Source organism: Clarias gariepinus, chromosome 17 (genome assembly GCF_024256425.1).
Source record: "Clarias gariepinus isolate MV-2021 ecotype Netherlands chromosome 17, CGAR_prim_01v2, whole genome shotgun sequence".
Taxonomy (NCBI): domain Eukaryota; kingdom Metazoa; phylum Chordata; class Actinopteri; order Siluriformes; family Clariidae; genus Clarias; species Clarias gariepinus.
Genome location: NC_071116.1, coordinates 19,676,058 through 19,697,588, shown reverse-complemented (window position 1 = coordinate 19,697,588; position 21,531 = coordinate 19,676,058). Strand labels below are relative to the sequence as shown.

The 21,531-nt window shown below is 37.7% G+C and overlaps 1 protein-coding gene across 2 annotated transcripts in view; it reads right to left on the bottom strand.

Moving 5' to 3' along the window:
• Window positions 1–18,456: 18,456 nt before the first annotated feature.
• The window catches only part of wrn (WRN RecQ like helicase), a 38,619-nt gene continuing 35,544 nt past the window's right edge, over window positions 18,457–21,531 (bottom strand). For both annotated transcript variants that reach the window (XM_053515951.1, XM_053515952.1), the window contains exon 35: window positions 18,457–18,740. In XM_053515951.1, coding sequence (XP_053371926.1) covers window positions 18,627–18,740 — 114 coding nt within the window. In that variant the 3' untranslated portion in view covers window positions 18,457–18,626. The remainder of the gene's footprint in view (window positions 18,741–21,531) is intronic.

Sequence of the window (21,531 nt, the reverse complement as noted above, 5' to 3'; positions counted from 1 at the left end):
TGTTTTATGATGTGTGTTTCCAGAAATCCTTTAATAGCCAAAACAGATGGGAATTGCTTGGAGTGAGGTCAGGATTCTGTGTGTGGATTGGGCAATAACTAAAACCCGAGTTCCTGTAATGTGCAAGTGGTGCAGTGGAGCATAAAGTTTCTGGAGCCTATCCATCCCTTAATGAGATACCATGCACAAACACTTTTATATTTAGGATTAATTTTAATTAGCCTGGAGGAAACAAGAAGAACCAAGAGGAATCCCACACATGACCTTTTTTTGTTTACATTTTAAGTGATTCATTTTATACTCTATATTTATTAATTTATTTTTAAACTAGAATTACTTCCAAGTGATATAGAATCCAACCGAAGTGTAGAGTTGTGCGGGTGCGGGTTAAGTGCTAGCTCGCGAGCCAGAAGTTGTTTTCTGGGAATGTCACAATCTTTTGGTTTCTTGCACAGAAACATAACAGCAGAGCTATTATTGATAAATATGTCGCCATTGACTAAATGTGAGAGACATAATTATTGTCTATGCAATAATAGAAGACTATCAAGACGTCAGATACTGGGGTAGTTAATAAAAAATGGAACCCGCCTTTAATGACTGTTCTGGTTTACGAGAACATTGTAGTTTCAGTGCATTAGTATAATTATGCATGACCACAGATCCATCAAAACTTAAATACCAAGTTGAACAAGTGTACATAAATCTATGATTTATGAGTATTTTTATGTTTAGTCTTTCATAATATTTTTTTTGCACATGGAATTAAGATGGAATATGCATTATAGACTGATTCCATGTTTCACGATCAGCTAGAATCACACAGACACTCGAAGCTTGGCTGCGTGATGGTCAGTGAAATAAGACAGTGTAATAAGAGTGAACATCTGCACATGTTTACATATGACACCATGTCCTCAGACAGCTGCTGAGCGTGTGTCTGCCAACTTGTTTCATGTTTTATGTGCGCTGACTCTCAAAAGCACAGAACAAGCCGATCCTTCCTACTATACGAAACAGCTGTTTGGGGATTAGGGACAGATTAAGAGCACTTCTGTTTCTTGTTTTTGGGGGCGCTGAAGTCAATATGCTGTACCGATTGAGCTATGAAGTTAGGCAGAACATGGAACTGGAAAAACATGGGGAAATAGTTCCTTAAGTACGGGAAGCCTAGTGTAGGGTTTATTAATGCTGTGCCTAAATTAAAAATTCGAAACCTTAGGAATAAAGCTTTAGATAAAACTTTGCCAACTTGTATTTTAGATTTGATTTTTGAATTTGAAGATTGTATGTATATGAATAGAGTCATAAGCATAAAATTAGAATTATGCTATTAGAATCTGTTTTAGGGCTCTTAGTGATCAATAGCTGGTTAGCATTATTTAATTCATTTATTCGTTTCTTACAACAAAAGATAGAGAATTGCTATTTATTGCATCCTGGTAGTCTTGTGCCAGAGATAAAGAGAAAGATATAGTCCGCTATATTTTCATCTCTGGAGATTCTGTACAATTTGAGTACCAATTAACCAGACCAAACCAGCTCTCTTTACCTCCAGTTTAATTTGTTGCTTTATTCTTTCATAGTATGCTTACAATGTTTTATGATTAATAATAAACTCTTTTACTGTGTGTACAAAGTAAATTATTATTGATAAGCAAATTCACACACACACACACACACCGACCGAAACACATCAAAACGTTCAGCCAAGTCTCCTGAGCGCTATGGACTTCATGGACTTTTTTCTAGTTATAAGTATTCATTTGGGAACCCCTCTGTACCCGTGATTCTTAGCTTGCTCAGTTTTAGATGCAAAACAAGACATGTCATTAAAAAGCCCATAAAAAGCATTTAAATTATCTACAAAATCAAAAAGAACTAAACAGTTGAAAGTTGGCCCCTCACCTGCTTTATTTACATAGGAAATCATTCATTTTGCACTTTTGCTTAGTTTCACACACTTCCTTAACCTTATTTTTTTAAATACACACAAGAATCTTGACATCCAACATGTTGAAAGCTACCTCTCACAAACAGTTTAAGAACCGAACCTCTAGCAGCTACGGTTCACAAGATGAAAAATGAGGGGACTGCCACTGCTACAGTGTATTTAGGTTAACGCAAGATATCAGAATACACAGGATACTGTGTCTGTGATAAAGTTAAGCCACGCCCCTCCACACACACACAACCCACTGCAAAATTTCCCCAGGAATTACATCTAATTTATTTTAGGGTACACATACCGTAGTCCTTGACATAGTCCTCAAGCACGTTCATAAGTCAGATTTGTTCTTAAGTCCGACAAAGTGAGTCTTTTACACTTTGGACACGAATATACAATGTAAAGCACACCAATCCACTTGACTAAATCTCTGTCTCCTTTGCCCACACTGCCATGTGGCCAAAAAACCTAACGAATGAATCTTGCACATTTGTGTCAAATGAAACAGTGTTGTCCTTGTGCTTTAAATCACGAGGGGGAATCCCAGAAGACATTTTATCTTAGAGCTGTTGTCCACTGTGTTGGACTGTGAACAGTGTTTGTTGAGGATTTTCTAAAATAAGGATTATTTAGCATCAGGAAAGCTTTATAGGACAAGACGTCATTTTTTATCATCGTGCTCCCGGACTGACTCATTTCTCCCGCACCCCCACACGCACACTCATACAATATATCGGACTTTGGACATTGTCTATTTTCACTTACATACTGAAAATATTGTAAATAATTGTAAATATTGGTGTCTGGTGCACTGCATTGTCTATTTATTGTACATTACATGCAAGATACTTCCGTGATTTGTTTGCAACTACAAATGTTTGTAGAACTGCGGTCCGTTCTTATCTGCAGAAATTAGAAACTTGAATGTTCGTAAGTCAGGGACTATCTGTAATTAGCTGGGCAAAATCAAATACTGTTAGTTTTTTGGTTTATGCTTTTTCTGATGTACAAATTTAAAGTCTAAAAATATAACTGCCATTAAAAGCTTAGTGGTATTTTAATAATTGTTCTGTGTTTTGCTCTGACAGCATGCTTTAAGTAGGGAGGGGAATCCATTCTGTCATTCATTTCCCCATAGACACACCAGACTGCTAGTAAATATAACTTGCTTTCAGATTGTCAATGATGATGTGAAGTACATATAAAGTACACATCATAAGTGCTTTATACTGTAAGCCATGAACCTTTCAAACCCTGTCAGAGTGCATGATAAACCAAATAGCTTGAGAACCAGCAAATTAAACTACTCAACAATTTTCTGCCTTTTCTGGCTGCGTCTCTAAGAAGCATAAAGCATGGGTGTATTTCACCGCCATCATTACCAGTCCATGTAAGCCTCTCTAGGGGTAAGTTAACAGTTATTTACAGCAGGAAATATCATGGACATCCAATTCCTGAAATATGAACTTGGCACAACAATGGAGTTCTTATATTGGAGCACAGTGGACAATGAGAAAGGAAGCCTGATCCAGCAGTTGTCTTTAGCAGCTGAGAAAGTGGACACAAGAGGAATGGGGATGGGGGGGTTTGGAAGTGGGCACGTGCCAGAAGTGGACAGGTGGGTTTACTGTACAGTACATGCTACCAAACCACCCTTCTCACTTTGTACAGTCAGTAATCTTTTAGTTAATATTAAAGTTCTGGTTCAACAATGTTAACAATAATTGTAATATTATAAGAACGATCAATTATATGATCATTCGCACAAAAGGGTTTTTTCTTGTATTGTGATTATGACTGGTCAGAAAAAGATGATTAATTGTCTACAACAGCAGCTCAGACAGTAGTTATGGATCACAGATTTATATTAAGTTACTCACTTATACAGTATACATGTTGTATATACTGTATGTTATACTCAGCTGGCAAAACATGTATTTGTTGATATGGTGAAGTTGTCACATACTCATTCATCATTTAACTGCTTTATCCTCTATACAGGGTTGTGGAGGGCCTGGAGCTACCCCAAGAGACTTAGGGCACGAGGCGGGGGTACACTCTGAACAGTGTGTCAATCCAACACAAGGCACACACACACACTCATTCACACACTACGAGCAATTTGTGAGCAATGAGCATGAGGAGAACATGCAAACTCCATGCACACAGACACATCAAACCTGGACCCTGGAGGTGCAAGGTGACAAGGCTAACCACTAAGCCACCATGCTGCCAAGGCAAAGTTCTTCCCTATTCTCAGAATAAAAATATTAATTTATTATTAAAGATCTCCAGTGTCAGACTTGCTCCTTTACATTTTCTGACACAAGAAATCTGTGTAAATAGAGTGTATTCCAGCTTCCAGGAAAATAGATGTTGATAAGCGTGTGGCTGTTTATAGCTGTATAACTGTGAACATGTTGTTGTATAAGAGGAATATGTGCTGAAATTGGAAAATAAAAAATGTGCTGAAATGTGCTGTTACTGGAAAATAAAATGACACCACAATGTCAAAAATGTGCTGTACATCACATATATATAGTCAGCCAAAAAATGTAAACACCTTGTTTACATTTTTTTGTATAAATATTTTAATGCTAAATGTATTCATTGCTATATTTTATATATTGCGAAATATGATATATTAATACTGTATAATATAAATAATATTATCATAATATTAATATACATCATAATCTTTTTCTTTTCCTGAGTGTGGAGGTGTTTTCGCTGACTCTGTATATATATATATATATATATATATATATATATATACTGTATATATATATATATATATACTGTATACATACAGTGGGGGAAATAAGTATCCATAAAGGTACATGATACAAATGTCATACATTGATTTGCATTTCAATGAGGGCAATAGTATTTGATCCTCAAGTAAAACAAGACTTAGTACCTGCTGGAGAAACACTTGTTTGCAAGCACAGACTTTGTACAGTAAGACTTTTCTTGTAGTTGGTTACCCGGTTTGCACACATCTCAGGGCACATTTTGATCCACTATTCTTTATAGATTTTTTCTTACTTTTTAAGATTTCTTGCCTACTGCTTGGCAACTCAAAGTTTCGGCTCTCTCCATACATTTTCTATAGGATTATGGTCTGAAGACTGGCTAGGTCTCTCTAGGACCTTAATGTGATTCTTCTTGAGCCACTCCTGTGTTGCCTTGGCAGTATGTTTTGGGTCGTTGTCATGCTGGAAGACCCATCCACGACCCATCTTCAGGAGGTTCTGATCCCAACCAACTATAATTCTGAAATGCAAATCGATTTAGAACATTTGTATTCTGTGCTTTTTTTGATATATATATATATATATATATATATTGTATTGGAATACATACTGGAATACAGTATTGGAATATAAATCAGTGTTCTAATGGCAGAACAGTCAAAACGCAATGTTTTATTAATGCAGCTTTATTTGATTAACATATGAAGTCATGAAATGCTTTTTAACTGTTGTGGATGTTGGTGCACCAATTTAATGACCTAAAATGCTCTCAGTAGCAGGACTGAGTATACAAAAACTACAACAGAGTTTATGTTTTAAGAACAGGCTGTGATCTTTATGGTATTTTCAGTACCCATGTACCTACAGTATGTATGTCCCCTTTACCATCCTCCTTCACCATCTGACATATTCTTATATGCATCTGCTTATTCCATCAAACAAGCCTCATCTTCTTACCTCCAAAACATCCAAAGCATTCCCCAGAGGAGCTCACCACATTTTCCACACTGGCTTAAAGACCTGTCATGTATAGTAATACAATGAGGAAAGGATAAAAAGAGCAGGAAAGGGCAGATGAGGGAGTTCCTTTTTGGAATTTTACAGATTAAGTGCATAATAAATGTATTATTTTCTGATGACAGTGATACCAAGCTCACATTTCGTGTTATTTGTATCTTGAACTTGAAGAAGGCAAAATTATATAAGATTAAAGGACGCAAACCACCAGATCGGATTATGGCACAAAACAGCCAAGGCTACAACAGAAGCTCCTCAATGATATAACAATATGGAGCAGATATACGAGGTTGATTAGATGTGAGGAGCATCTAAGTCAAAGCGGGACTTTTGAACACAGTTATGAGAATTAAAAGTTACTTTTTCTAGTGCTTACAGTAGATGATTATAAAGGCTTCATTCAGATCTGTGTCCTTATTAGGGTGGATGCTAAATAGCAACTTAGCAGTAAATTAAATGAAAGCAAACATTATGCCTCAGTAATACTAAATTTGCATGCATAATTATAATAACTGTTAGGGTTTCCTGTTTAAAGCACTGCATTAGGGAAAAAATTAAGCTTCTAAGGAGCTTCCACTGAAATGCATCAAGCGTTGTAGGGTAGCGTGCCATCCAAGTACGGAGCTGTTTAATAACAGATCAGCTAGAACAGTGGTTCCCAAACTGGGGGTCGGGACCCCTCTGGGGGTCGCGGAATAATTTCAAGGGGTCACGAGAGGGATTAAAAAATTGTCTTTTTTTGTGATTATAATACACACTTTTCAGTATTAAAAGTCAATGCTATAAATAAATCTTTTCTGATTTGTTAAGATATTACTGATTGAGTGTGAGTGTTTAAATTAAGTGTTTAAAAAAAATGTATTCGCCATGATATGACATCACTGTGCAGTGACTGGCTCACTAGTTATTGCTACAACGCACAACGGTGAAATGTGAAAACCGCAACTGCCGAGATGGATAAATTTGTTATTCGCAAATCTAAAAATGTTGAGAAAATTGTGGACAGTTTACCTGAATCATCGGAACCATGTACATCAACCAAGCAAAAAAGCAAGACCCCGTCAGACCAAAGTAGGAAACGTCGGAAATATCAGGAAGAATTCATAAAGTGCAGTATCAGTATTCACTAAGTTGCAGTAGCAGATGAATACACAGAGTTGTCCTGTGCAGTTATGGATGTACTGCTTCAATTTGGATCTTCATATTTGTGTGAGCAGTCTTTTTCCGCTGTAACATATATAAAAAATAAATACCGATCACGTCAGGATGTCGAAAATGATCAGCGGGTAGCTGTATCCACCATCAGGCCATGAATGAAGGTTTTGTGCTGCCAAAAACAAGTACACCTTCCCATTGAATGGTAAGCCCAAATTATTTTGATGTATAGTAAATGTAGTCAAAATACTGTGAACAGCTTGTTATGTTTATTGCTTATTTTTAATAGTCGGGGTCGCGAGATCTTGTCGATCTTCAATTTGGGGTCGCCGGCTTGAAAGTTTGAGAACCACTGAGCTAGAAAATAATAAACATACAAACATTACATGCAATTTACATTACATATGAGTGGGTTTACTTGGCAGAAGAGTAGGGATACAGAATACTAATACATTATACAGAATAAAAAGATGAAGCGTTCTAAATTTTCTGCGTTCTAAATGTTCTGTGTGTGTGTGTGTGTCAACCTGAAGTAAGACAAAAGTGAAGAAAAGAAGGAAGGGGGCTACTGTGTAGGACGACTTTCGCACACGTGTTCACAAACACACACTGCATTGCCTGGAAACTTCTTTAACAAGGAACCTTTCTAATGACACTCGTGCGCATACACCAACAGAATCACTGTTCTCTGACAGAGAGTCAGACTCTGGAAACTAGAACCTCTCTAATGAAACTTGCTTTTGCTTTACGTGCACACACACAAGTGGTCACAATGTTATAATACATTTACATACATACATTAGATTTAGGCATTTGGCAGACGCTCTTATCCAGAGCGACTTTTATCTCATTATACATCTGAGCAGTTGAGGGCTAAGGGCCTTGCTCAAGGGCCCAACTTGGTGGTTGTGGGGCTTGAACTTGGGATCTTCTGAACCGTAGTCCAATGCCTTAACCACTGAGCTACCCTGTCATAATAAACAGTACACGCACACACAGATGTTGACTATATGAGTGATGCATGCGCACTTAGACAGAGCATTGGAGATGAACACCCACAATCCCGCAGCGTGCAAGAGAGAACAGTTGGCTCAGTTGTGATCACGTGACGCTCGGCAGACAAGGTGCATGTGTACTACTCGTATATGAAGACGTCTCTCGTTTATCAAGTCATTACAAAATTTTGCTCATCTTGCAAGTTACTCACAATCCAAGGTTCCACTGTATACCAAAGAAGAGCTCCATAACAAAGGCATTTAATTGATTTGGTACTCAATGGAAATTGCGTCACTAAGGAAAGCTTGCCTGTGATGTTGTGCTAAATCAAATGACTTGCAATGAAGTATGGTACAGTAACTTAAATAATCTTGGTCCAAAGCTACTGGAAGTTATATAAAAGGGTTGTATTTAAACTAGTTCCATTGGCTAAACCATCACATCACCACACGTACACCCGCTATATCAATGAACATGAGCCATTTGCAAGTTAAACTATGTAGAAATCTGGGGAGACAAAGACGAGGGATGTTTTATGGATATCCAGAGAAAGTATTCAAGGGAACAAAGAGAGCGAGAGAGATGAGCAAGTTAACACAACCGAGTGAAAGTATTAGAAAACACTCAGTGATGCAAATGTGCACGGCTAGCTAAAGCATCCATCAGTTCCATCATCCCTGTAGTTTTAAAATCAATGGATGTGCTGTATTCCTGACATATGTTATACGTCACACAAGTGTTGTGTTAAATGTCCTTCTCTGTGGCAGAACACCAGCACACTGCTTAAAAGCAACAATTAAGTTGTTTGTTTTTTTCCCCAAATAGTCTTAATTTCCGTATGTGAGGGAAGGCCGCATGTTTAGTTTATTCTTTTAATCTTATAAGAATCTTTATGGCATGATTCCTGTGTATAAGGGGCTTAGGTTAACAGAGTGTAATGTATGTTTGTGCCAGACACACAGGCTGGGTTTAACCTATACATGTCCATTAGCAAATGCTTTAAAGCTTATTACAGTCCCTTGTGTTTATGTCTGTGATGCTTCTCCGATCCTCCACTTGAAATTCCCGAAAGGCCTAGAGCCTGGGACCTTTACAAGAAAGTTCCTTACTCGTCCAGTTTGTATGTCCGCATGGCCTATTCATATTTCATTAGCTTAAAAGGAAAGACATTTCCAAGATGAGAAAAGGGTTAATCCATAGACCATCACTCAAATCCAAGACACATTTGGTATATATAACATTTTTCAAAATCCTATAAAAATGATTCAGTCCATTGCTTCTTAACATATTTATTTACTCATTTAGAGTATTTTGCAATAAATAGCTAGCAGACACGCTTACACTTGAGCTGAAAATGTTTTTTTTTTTAAAAAAAAAAAAAAGCAAAAAGAGATTATGACTTTAAATAAAACTGTCCTCATACACTTACTATAGTACAGTATTGGACACACAACCAATCACATCCATACATGCTTGTTTAGAATCACATTATTGATTTAGTCCCCTTCCGCGGTTAATAAGCTCCTTTCTTCTCGGAAGTCTTTCCACTAGATTTTGCACTAGAGTGACTATGGGGATTTGTGCTTATTCAGCAACAGGAGCATTAGTGAGGTCATGCACTAATGTCAGACAGGAAGGCCTGGCATGCATCATCCCAAAGGTGTTCAGTGGGGTTGAGGTCAGGTCTCTGCGAAGGACACTTACTCAGTGGACCTTGATTTGTGCATGGAGCACTGTCATGCTAGGAAATGTTTGGGGCCCTTATTTTAAACGAATCCTAAATCTTATTATACTTTAAACATTAAACTGGCACAGTAGCAGAAGCTCAGGTTAGAAAATGAGTGAAGTTTTGCTTGTTCTCCTGATGTTTACAAATGGATTGCCCTAAGTGAGAATGAGTGTGTAAATATAGTGTATGTGTGTGCATGGTGCCTCTGCAATGGACCTGCACCAAGTGAGGTACTGTATCTACTATACAGTACAGTGTTTTATGCATACACAGTTCCCGGTAAAAAAAAAAAAAAAAGAGAGAGAGAGAGAGATTACAAAGAGATTTGAAATTACTGGAACTAGGTTAAAAACACATCAACATACAGTACAGTATTATCCAAACCTGGAATGATAGAACTGAACCATCAACTTGGTCAAAAAAAAAAAAAAATCAAGAATGGAGATCACTTAAACACTTGGTGAAGTTGCAGGGTAAATAAATCAACAATAAAAACCGTAGATATGTTTAATAATGAAAGTAAGAGCATTTCCATACACACACACACACACAATGTGATGAGAACTCACAGGATTGGGACTAAACAGCTGTGTGGCCATAAGAAAACACATTGTTTGTGAGACTAATCAGAAAAACAACTTTAATTTGCTAAGGAGCAAAAAGATTGGACAGTGGAGCAATGGAAGGTCTGACGAGTCCAGACTGACCTCATTCCAGAGTGATCGTAAGAGGGGAAGTGCATGAATCATGCATGGTGGACACTGTACAAGCCTCTGGAGGCAGTGTTATGATCTGGGGTTGCTTCAGTTGGGCAGGTCTAGGCTCAGTAACGTTATGTGGCAATAAAATGAAGTCAGCTGACGACGTGAATTTTCTGAATAAGCTGGGTGTCACATCAATGAAGTTTTTCTTCCCTGATGGCACGGGTATATTCCAGGATGGAGCTTGGATCTGTATGGAGCTTATTTCACATTATGTCACACAGTCCCATGGGCAAACAGTATCCCCCTTGGGCAAATAGTAAATCAATACTTTTCAATCAGTCAAATGAGCTAACAGTGTTAGATGATCCAAATTTGTAGTTCCCACAAGGCTCCTGTGTCTTTAAAATCAATCACTTCCCTGACCATTAGTTAAGACAAAGGATGTTTTGGAAACACTTGAGAGCGCTACTAAACTACTATACAACACTTTAGCCAAATCTGTTCTCTATCTTGTGGTGTAACTTGACAGATCCGGGTGAGTTAACCTCACTTTTTTAGCCTGTTTCTGTGATAATGTCAGTGAGAGTACAGAATAGATAGGTATGAGAAACCATATGTTTTACCGCAATCTTCACTCACTTAATAAAAAACTGTTTTTAGGGGTCATAGTGCACAGGTTCAACAAACGTACTTGAAAGTATGTTAAATACGAATGTGAATAGACTTTCTCTAATCAAAATAAAAAACATCTTATACTGCATATCCAAAATTTCAAAAGCATCAAACATTTCTCACATTTATTACATTTGTTATGCAATTATACTTTATTTATGTCAAATCATGTCATGTAATCACCACCTAATAATCCATGAGCCAGGGTTTGATGATGCATGTGATCTCAGAATGCCTTCAGCCGACAGGGCAACAGCACAACATGTAGACGTGCAGACGTGAAATACCACTTTACCAGTTGACCGAAAAACAAAGCAACATTCAGCAACAAAAAGCTCCTTACCACATTGTTCGCATGCCCATTCTCTCTCAAGTAATGCTAAGAAATCACACTGATCTCACAGTGGTGACAGACGCCAAGTCCAAACAACATGAGCTCTATTACAAAAGCAAAAATACAGGTCTGTTTTGCAAATGTTACAGTATATGTGTAATGCACCCAAAAAGGAAACCACAAAAGGACAATTATCATTACATGACACTGGTAATGAGGGCATGTTTAAACAATGGCAGAATAGGACGAAAAATTTAGTGGAGGTGATGTGTTTAAACAACAGAAATGTTGGAAGTTAGGAAGAAACCAGAGAATCTGGAAGACATCCAAGATGTCACAAGAAGAACAGAAACTCCAAACCGAGAGTAACCCAAGACTATTTATCAGAATTAAACCTGGGACTCTGGAGCTTTATGGTGTCAGTGCTACCCACTGTGCTTCCCCTATTAATGTGGACTTGTATTTCATCAAAATAAAAACATTTGCCTAGTAAAATCTGATAATCATATCCATTTTGAGTTTGTGTCAATGTGCGTATATTGTATTTCTCCATCAATGAAGCCACTACTAAAGCCATTCCCAAAGGTCTACAGATTTCTATCAATGTCATCTGGGATTTGGAGAGATCATTTGGTGTGCATTTTGTTGGCTTTTAACTTAAAATAATAAGGATCAACAGGTATTTTCGCTTTTATGCGCATGATATGGAAGCTTAGTGCAAATTCAAATGCCTTAAACATTGGCACTGGCTGTTTTTCACCTACCATGTAAAGACCTAGGTTCAATTCACAGCCAATGGCCAAACCCCAGCCACTGTGTGCAGTGCTGATCCCAAACCCGGATAAAATGAGAAGGTTGCGTCATAAAGGGCATCCAGAGTAAAACTTGTGCCAAGTTGTTTTGTGGAATGGATGAATGTCGCTGTGGCAACCCCTCAGCCGGAGCAGCCGAAAGACTAACTACTACCACACAGCTACAGTATATAGCTGGTAGTATTAGTACACAACTATAAAGTAAACCAAAGTACTAGCTGGCTAGTAGTTGCAGCAGTACTACCATAGTTAGCATATTTTAGCATACAGTATCTATGAAAAAACTTGCAACAGAAACACAACCTCATGGAGATCAGTGGACATTTGTCAAAGATTACAGGAAAAACTCTAGCGATATGGGCTTAATAATTGCCAAAGGATGGATTTTTGACAATATATGAAAAGTACAGTTTTGGTCAGTATTAGGGAATGAACATAAACATTTATTTGCATCACATGGGGGTTGCGGCAATGCCTCTTAATACCAGAACAAAAAAATAAAGAGGCATCCCAGGTTTTAGAGTTAGATTTTCTTTATGAAATTACAATCAGAAGTCCCAGGAATCTTCTTTAAAAGTGTGTCAAGTTCAGCACCACAAAGAGTAGAAAGCTCCAGTTAGTACAGTATGTTGGCGGTGTGCCAAACACAAAGTCAGGGTCTTTCAAATTCTAATTTCAAATTCTAATTTAATTTGTCACATACACAGTATGATATCACAGTATGATCTTCGAATCATCCTGCACTTCTGAGAGCTTCCACTCGTGTGATCTTTCATACACGCGCAGGGAAATGATGCGGCTGCGGTGAGTCAAGTACAGGGTTGCCAGATCATATCAGATCGAATCAATATAACTCTTAAAAATCAAAACAGATCACAACTTAGTTCCTTGAAAGAATCAATTTAAATTAAGTCCAACCAATGTTCTTAGATTGGTATGAGCATGTATCACAATTCCACCAAAGTTCTTTACACTTAAAGCCAGTTTAGGTTTAACCAAATTTAGGATCTAACTGGATGGAAAGTGTACTCGCTTGTACTCAATCTGGCAACTCTAACTACAGAAATCAAGTTTAAGAGGGAACTTGACTGAATGAATAAATGAATGAATGATCCGATGAGGTGCTTACCACATGTTTGACAGAGCACGTGACTGAGATCCTTCCTCACCGCGCGCTTGCTCGGTACAGGCGGAGAGAGCGCGCGCAGCACCGACGCGTCTCCGGTGGGTTCCGTGAAGAACACATAGCGCGTCCCTGCTTTCACCCGAAAGCACGTATCCTCCCGGGACCAGATGAGAAACACCACGGCGTCCTTCACGAGCCCTCCCGCTTTGATCTCCCACACCCGGTGCACTTTTATCCTGCTTTGATGTAGCTTTGCGCGCGGGCCACCTTTCCCCCGCGCTCCCACATCCACACGGAACGGTTCCGTTTGGTAATCCGGGGGCTCCAGCATCACCCCCTCGAACACCATCCCAGCCCGCAGCGCGAGGTCCTGTACCGGGATGGAGGAGCAGTCGGGTTTCCCGCACTCACACGCGCACAGAGACGTCAGGATGCCGCAGATCACGCACAGCAGGCGCATCGTAACGGATTAGATTTTTTTTTTTTTTAGCGCAGCAAACGGACGCAGGTGGCACCAAGGAAGGGCACTTTAAGCCGACTGAGTTCACTTGGCGTGCACACTTAGTGCTACTCGAGAGGGCGGAGTTGCCCAAGGAGAAAATCTGAGCCTTACGTGAGAGGATTTTCTTCTCACGGTCTCTCCAAACAACTTCATCACCAAATCTGCATTAATGTGCTTCATTAAAGCAATATGATTTACAAAACACAAAACTTGATTATACTATCAGTTTAAGGCAAAACACTACATACAACAACCAACAAAAAATAAAGACATTTAGATATCATAATAAATTATTGCTGATACTCATGTGCATGCATCTCTTGATATGTGCATGCATTAATAAAACAAGCATTAGAAATATAATTAATTGTTGTTTTAAACAGATTATTCGTTTTTGCATTTTCAAAACAAAGACTTTTCCAACCACCCTAAATGGAATTGCTATTTTAAATATTTCATATTTTGTAATATTCCTCTGTAATCTTGTTATTTTGTGCAAGAAATAATGATGTAAAATTTCATAGATGCAGAAATCATTTACAAACCAAGTTTTTTTTAGTTCTCATCGTCTCACTCATTGTCTGTGCTTTATCCTGGATACAGGGATGCGGGTGCAAATACACATACACACTCTCACACGCTCATTTACACATTATGGGCACTTGAGAATGTTAATTAGCCTAATCTGCATGTCTTTGGACTGTGGAAGGAAACTGGAGTACCCGGAGGAAACCCACAAATGAGGAAACCACCGTACTTGACCAAGTACAGGGAAAACATGCAAACAAACCTGTGGCAGAAAGTGAACCCGGACCCTGGAGGTGCAAGGCGATAGTGCTAACCACTAAACCACTGGGCTGCCTAGATTTTTTTTAGTTCTAAGTGTGGAAAAAATATTTATTTTTAATATTTTTTCTAATTTATAAGGATTACAGTCTATATCAAATTCAGAAATTATTAGTATTAAATAATACTGTGATTGATGAGAACAGATGGAATGGATGAAAATCTAAAAATGTGAGCCAAAGTAAAACATTTTTGTAAACCCATAGTGACTTGAGTCATAGTGTAATATGAACAGTTACTGATATTACTAGGAAATTCTGGAAAAGTCTTAAAATGGACAACAAGCGCACAAAAACTTTATGTTAAAACCCAATTACCCCTAAAGTTTCATGCTGGTTTAATGTTTGGCTAGAATAAAAAGGAGCTTTAAAAATAATAATAATAATAATAATAATACAAAAGTAAAATGTCACGGATTCCACAAAGACAGCAACACAGACATGTGAGACAGCTGTATTAGTACTGTGTACTGACTGTCACTTGTGGTAACAAAAACAGGGACATATTGTTTAGGAAACAGTGGTACTGACTACCTCACATGGATTCATGGACTTACAGTAAAACCTTACAAGAGGCTAGAGACTACTGTCCCAGGATAATTTGGATATCTAAGAAATGCCCTCAATTAGTATGAATATCACATTGTGTGGTGAGGGTGAGCCAGTTTGAGCTTTTTGGATCTTATCCTGAAAATACCACTTTTTATTAACAATCTTCTATTTATTTACAGTATATTCATGACATGGACCTTGTTCAAGTCTACTGAAACACATTTGTCCAATAATGTCTTATGTTATTACTAAAAAATAGGATTAAAATAAAGGATATATGGTAAAACAACAACTACAACAACAACATTAAGCATCAGATCAGATCCAGTGTTAACTTTAAGGCTATAACCCTCATTCTGCATGAAAGGATGTCTCAGTAATATGAGTAATCTGAATACTACTCATACTTAAACCAGAGCAATACAATACATGTGAGAAATGTATTTGTCATACCAGGTAATCTGATTATGAGTGAGAACTCCAGTTGGCACTTTTATCCAGTTCAGGAACATCAGGGAAGAAGTTGACTCATGATCATGATTGATTCACGACTCATGATTCTCAGTAATAGTTCACAGTGGTTAAGACATTGGACTCCAGAACAGTCACAGGTTGAAACCCCAGTATCACCAGGTTACCATTGTTGGGCCCTTAAGCAATGCATGTAACTCACAATTGCTCCGATGTACAGTATATCGAGATAAATGTAAGTCACTCTGGATAAAGTTGTCAGCCAAATGTCATAATTGTAATAATTCATTTAATACTCTCCCACATCACCAGGCTCAGTTTCTTCCCAAACTAGTAGTAGTTCTTTGACATGTTCAAAATGAAAACCATCAAATATCTTTCATGGCTGTTGTAATAAACATCATGTTCAAGGATTTAATACACTGCTTGTTTTATGCTTTTTTTCTATTTTTCTCTGTGCATGATGGAGCAGTACGAGAGACACACCTCGAAAGAAAGCTATTTTGGCATCTGGCAGTGAAGAAGCCTTAAAAATAAATCATAATGCTAATCATTTTTGGCTAGGGTTATTTTGTGGCTATGCAACACCAGTTCCTATTTAAGTAAAAAAGTTAATTAGTTCAGCTACGGTCAGTATGAAAACACTTCTCTTACTGAACAACATGTCTTAGTATAACTGCAAATGACTGTATTCATTACACAAGAATTAAATTACAATAACAAGTCTATGGTCTCTGTTGTTTGTCCCAGCTGGCATTCTTGTTTTTTTGCTTGCACAGTACAGACAGTCAAGGCACTGATTCCAAACACAATATCTCACACCCATAGCTCCAACATGTGTTAATCGAAACTCATGACAGCCCTTAACCTCACCCAGTGACTTAGCACGGCAGGGTCAATGACCCTGCATGTCCTGGCCCAGAGCATGACCACAAGCGCCTGTGCCATGGGCAGCTGGGAGTGGCAGCGGCGCCTGCAGTCCACCTGCTCCCGAAACAGTCTTTCAGCCTCACTGAATACTTTCACATCTGACCCGAGGGCGTATGACATGACGGAAACAGCTGGGTGGGATTCCCCAGACGCGACGACAACACCATTTCCTCAAGGCCTCCGCTGTGAAGCACTGCTAATGATGGATTTCCACTTTCCCTAGTCCACTGGGTTCTCAAATTTTAACTGCTGGTGATGATCTTAACAGTGCCTCAGTACATTTTATGAACATGATCGAACTCTCTAAATTTCCAGTTCGTTATATAAATGTACAATACAAGTGAGGGTAAGGTGGGAGTATACTCTGGGTGGGACGATATTTGGTTGTTTCAAGTTTGATTCAATCCATTTATACACCTAAGTGAGCAATTAAACAATCTAATAACTATAGAAACACAATAATAACTATAATTTGGATAATAGTAAGTTGTTTAGTGATTTCTACCATTAAAATAAAACAAAAAAGGCAACAGAACCACTGTATATGCTTCACAGATCCCTGTGGCTCCCTGGATGCCACTATGGAAATCACAGCACTGGTCCACTTCAGTGCAGGCAGCATTGCAGCCGGAATTTGTTACAGCAAATAGCTGTATTACTTTTTTGATGCAAGCTTTTTAGATCTTTATGGATTATAATTTTATCTCTGAGATGTGACGACACACAAAATGCCTGAATTACAGGCTGATCATGGAAATTATGATATATTAATTAGATTTTTTTTTTAAATGGGCTGAAAAAGAAAACCACCTGATTGCATTAGAAAGGCAGTCAGGTTTTAGTTCGGTGTGGAGAATCATTCATTTCAATCATCAGCAGCTGTCTAATAAGAAGAATCAATGCACAGCACATAAGCCTGGTAAAGCGTAAAACACCAAAGTGTGCAATAAACCTTATTAAAAGTTAGTTCGCTTAATCTATATCTGCTGCCAAGAGCAATTATATTGTATATATATCTCTTCTACTTTCTCATTATTGTTCCAAACGATTAACTATAAACAATCCTTTACAAATGCTGGCTTAATGTAGAGAGGCCACACACCTTAGACACTGGTTCATCATTTTTTTTCATTAAAAACCTCCAAAGTTAAATAGACTCATTGTTTGAGCCTTCTCTGAACCCCAGAGCATTGCAACGTATAATGTTGACGTATAATCCAAGGACAACTTAATCTGAAAAGACAGAAGGGAAGAGAGAAGAGCTTTACCTCAAATGGGATTAACCCTGTATACCTGAACTATTTCCACTCACAGTACAGCTCTGATATTTCACAGTACCTCATGAAATATCATCTCCCAAAAATCATCGGATTTTTACTCTGAACACTGGAATCAAATTCCTTAAAAAATGCCTATCCTTACTACTAATAAAAGATCTACAACAGCTGCAGTAATTTAGACTTTGAGAAATCGCAGCTTGTCATGGTTTAAAGGGGAGAAAAGTGGAAATGCATAGATCTTGAAAACTGCAGTACTGCAGTGGAAAAATGAGGCTTGAACAGAATCACATCGACAACAATAATATTTGTTTACCTGTATTGTTAGAGGGTTAAACCGAAAGTAATGCTTGAGCAGACATAACTTTTAATTAAAAAGTTTATATGGGTCGATGAACTTTTTTGGTCGTTTGTATTGCATATGCTGGTAAAGCAACATTTCTTCTATACAAAGGTACTACTCAACATGGTCTCCATTACAATCGATGCATTTGTGCCATCTTTGAACCCAATTCTTGAACCAACTTTGAAAATCCCCTTTGCTCTGGGGACACCATTCATACAGCCCACATATTAAATATATAACCCGAAATATATTTTTTATTTTTGAATCACACTCCTGCAATAAAATTTGACATAAAAAAACAATTTATTAAGGAAAAATATAAACAGAAGATAATTTTCAAATGTGTATTTTCTGATAAAAAAGAAAAGAAATTGATGTAGTGCATCTTAGTTATGTGTGGAAAAAACTCTATACACTAAATTAACTATATACACTTGCAACACTGTACAGAAAGTCACATGAAGAGCCCTTTCTTTTTTTTGTTTTTTTTGGATGCAGCGGCATTTTGAGAGTCCGTCGGTGCTTCTGCCCAGTCAGGCATCTTCCTCTTCGGTGCCTGGCTTTCAGCCTGTGGGAAGAGGAGATCATATTAAAGTAATCCTTTTTACTAAAGCAGTACATTTAATTTAATTTCTATAATGAAATGACCTGAATTAATTCGAGGAGAGGGTGTATTTAATTAATTCTATTTCTACGCTCAATAACTAGACTAAAAACTTGCACTGACATTTAATGTTTATATACTGATTTACTAGCCACTAAGTATATTATATTTAGTATTTTTAGAGTACTGCTAATCAAGCCGCAAAAGTTTGGTCATAAACAATTAACATGGTTTCTATTTGAAATTGGAAAAACTTTATTTTTGTTTTGCATATTATTAACAAAAAAAGTGCAAAACTGAATATGTTCATGTCCTACACTGTACAATAAATAACTGTAAAAAACACTGTCCTAATATAAAACTAAGAAAAAAAATCTACTGTACATCACCACTGTAAAATGTCTGAAAAAAATTGTCTAACCCATCCATAGGTAGTTGTAGACATCACTTTTGAGACACTAAATCTAGTTTCACACTTTATGATTACAGTGGCAGTTTTCTATGGTCGTCATTTGTATGATATAATGCAAGGAAAATTAGGTTATAATGTGTGCTTCATTTAAATTTATACTAATCATATATCTATAATGTAAAAACAAACAAACAAAAAGATTCCCTGTGCATGCCATTGTTCAGCATCTATGTGTTAATGCACAAAACAAGAGTTCAAAATGAGCCTAACAAGATAATGAGAGGTAACAAGAATTTTGTGTATTCCAGTGCTGTCCCCTCCTGTTGTTATCTTTCTCAATGGCATCATAGCAGCACTCTCACTCACATTTTAATTAAAACCAGTGACACTGCCAACTGATGTAGGTCGATCTTTGGCCAGAGGTCTAAACTGATAACATCTAGGCGGAAAAATCGTGCCAAAAACTGGACAACATAAACCTGGCCTCAGTGATACTTCATAACATCATTGTTCAATGAAAACAATGATGTACCAAGACTTGTTGATTGAAGACAAAGGCTTAGGAAGACTTGATGATTGAACCTGAAACCTTTCGATTAGAAAGTCTTTTGACATCAACGAAATAATCTTTCAAAGTCTTGTTCTTCAATCACCAACTCTTTATAACATTTTGTTTTTAATCAAGAAGGTCTTTGTAAGTCTATTGTTTCAATCAACAAGGTTTCTTCAGTCTTCGTAATTCTTTCTCTTGAAGAAGTAGGTCCTTGTATGTCTTCATTACTCTTTGTAATTCTCCATTAGTGGCTATAGGCCTTGTTGATTGAACACAACAACTTGTTGATTGAAGACGTGGAAAAACTTAAAAGACTTGTTGATTGAAGAAGACGACATACAAAGACTTTTTGATTGACATAGAAGACTTGGGAAGACTCACAGCTCACATTTAATTCAGCTATTCTCACAATGACAATGCCCAATAATAAAGCGAGCAAATTCTACTAAAAACTAACAAAATGGTTAAACAATTCCTGCCATATTATTTAGTTCTTCAGAAAAACAAAACAAAACATGCACTTCTAATCGCCCGATCCCAGCGTTTTAAAGTCAATGTAAATGTGACTCATGAAAATATGGCGAAGAACATTGTCCTGGCCAATGAAATGTGTAGAGATTTTATGATTTTTTTTTTCTCTCCTTAATGACGGGAGAATCTTAATGACATCACCAGACAGGATACAGCAGATTGAGGAGTTTATCAATTTAGAAACGAACCCTAATGCTCACATATTGATCCATAGATTTGTGTCAATGTGGCACAAAAGAACGTTGATGAATGGCCTCTAAAATCTGCTTACATCACCATAACTGTCTTGGGTCAGGATTTATTGTGGCTAGTTAGCAAGGTTTTATTAAATAATATTAATAAAAATAATATGCAATTTTTGTGCATGCATGAGAAAGGCGAAGTGAAATGACCTTTTATGTGGCAAATATTGATCAACAGCTAATATTCAAATACTCTTTTAAAGCTTCCTCTGCCTTTCAGTAAGAGAACAGGAACGAAGCAACACAAAGAAAGCACATGACAATACCTCTAACTTTAGTTAGACAGGAAATTTACGGCAGGAGGGGATGAAACCCCAGATGTGGCGATTAAGACTGTGTGTGTGTGTGTGTGTGTGTGTGTGTGAGGGCAGGCGAGGGTCAGACACAAGCTAAACCCCGCCCACTAAGCTAAACTACACCACTCCAGTCATCTTGTTAAAGATGGCCTTGACGGCTCGATCGATCCTGTCGCGTGTCATTAGCCTCGGGTCAGAGGTCAGGTCCCAGAGGCCACAGTCGCAAATAAACAAAGCACTTCACGCTGCACGACCATTAGCCCTACATTAGCTCGACTGCTGTTCCGTATTCACATACCTGTCTTAAAGCTGTCCTTTAGAGGAGAGGACACAGAAAAGGTCACTGAAACCGTGAAACCAACACCAAAACCAAAGTAGTAGAGGTTATAATTAGATCTTAGCGTTGCAGCTGATATTTCGGGTTGGGTTCCAGTTAATGCAAGTCTTTGCAAGTCTGCATTTGCAGCACAATAAGTGGTTCCATATTCCAGAGTACATTCAGTAACTTGGCAATGCTGTAGACTGAAAGAAGGCTTTGTACACTATGGAATAGGAACATGTGGAGCTAAAAGCGTCTGCGTAAAACTCCCTCATTCATTGGGTAAAATGATAGTGATGGAAAAACACAAACCAACAAAACAAACCAAGAGTGGCCTGAAACCACAGACATTATCTGAGCATGAAAAAGATTGAGGCAACGTGAAATAAACTACAAGATAAT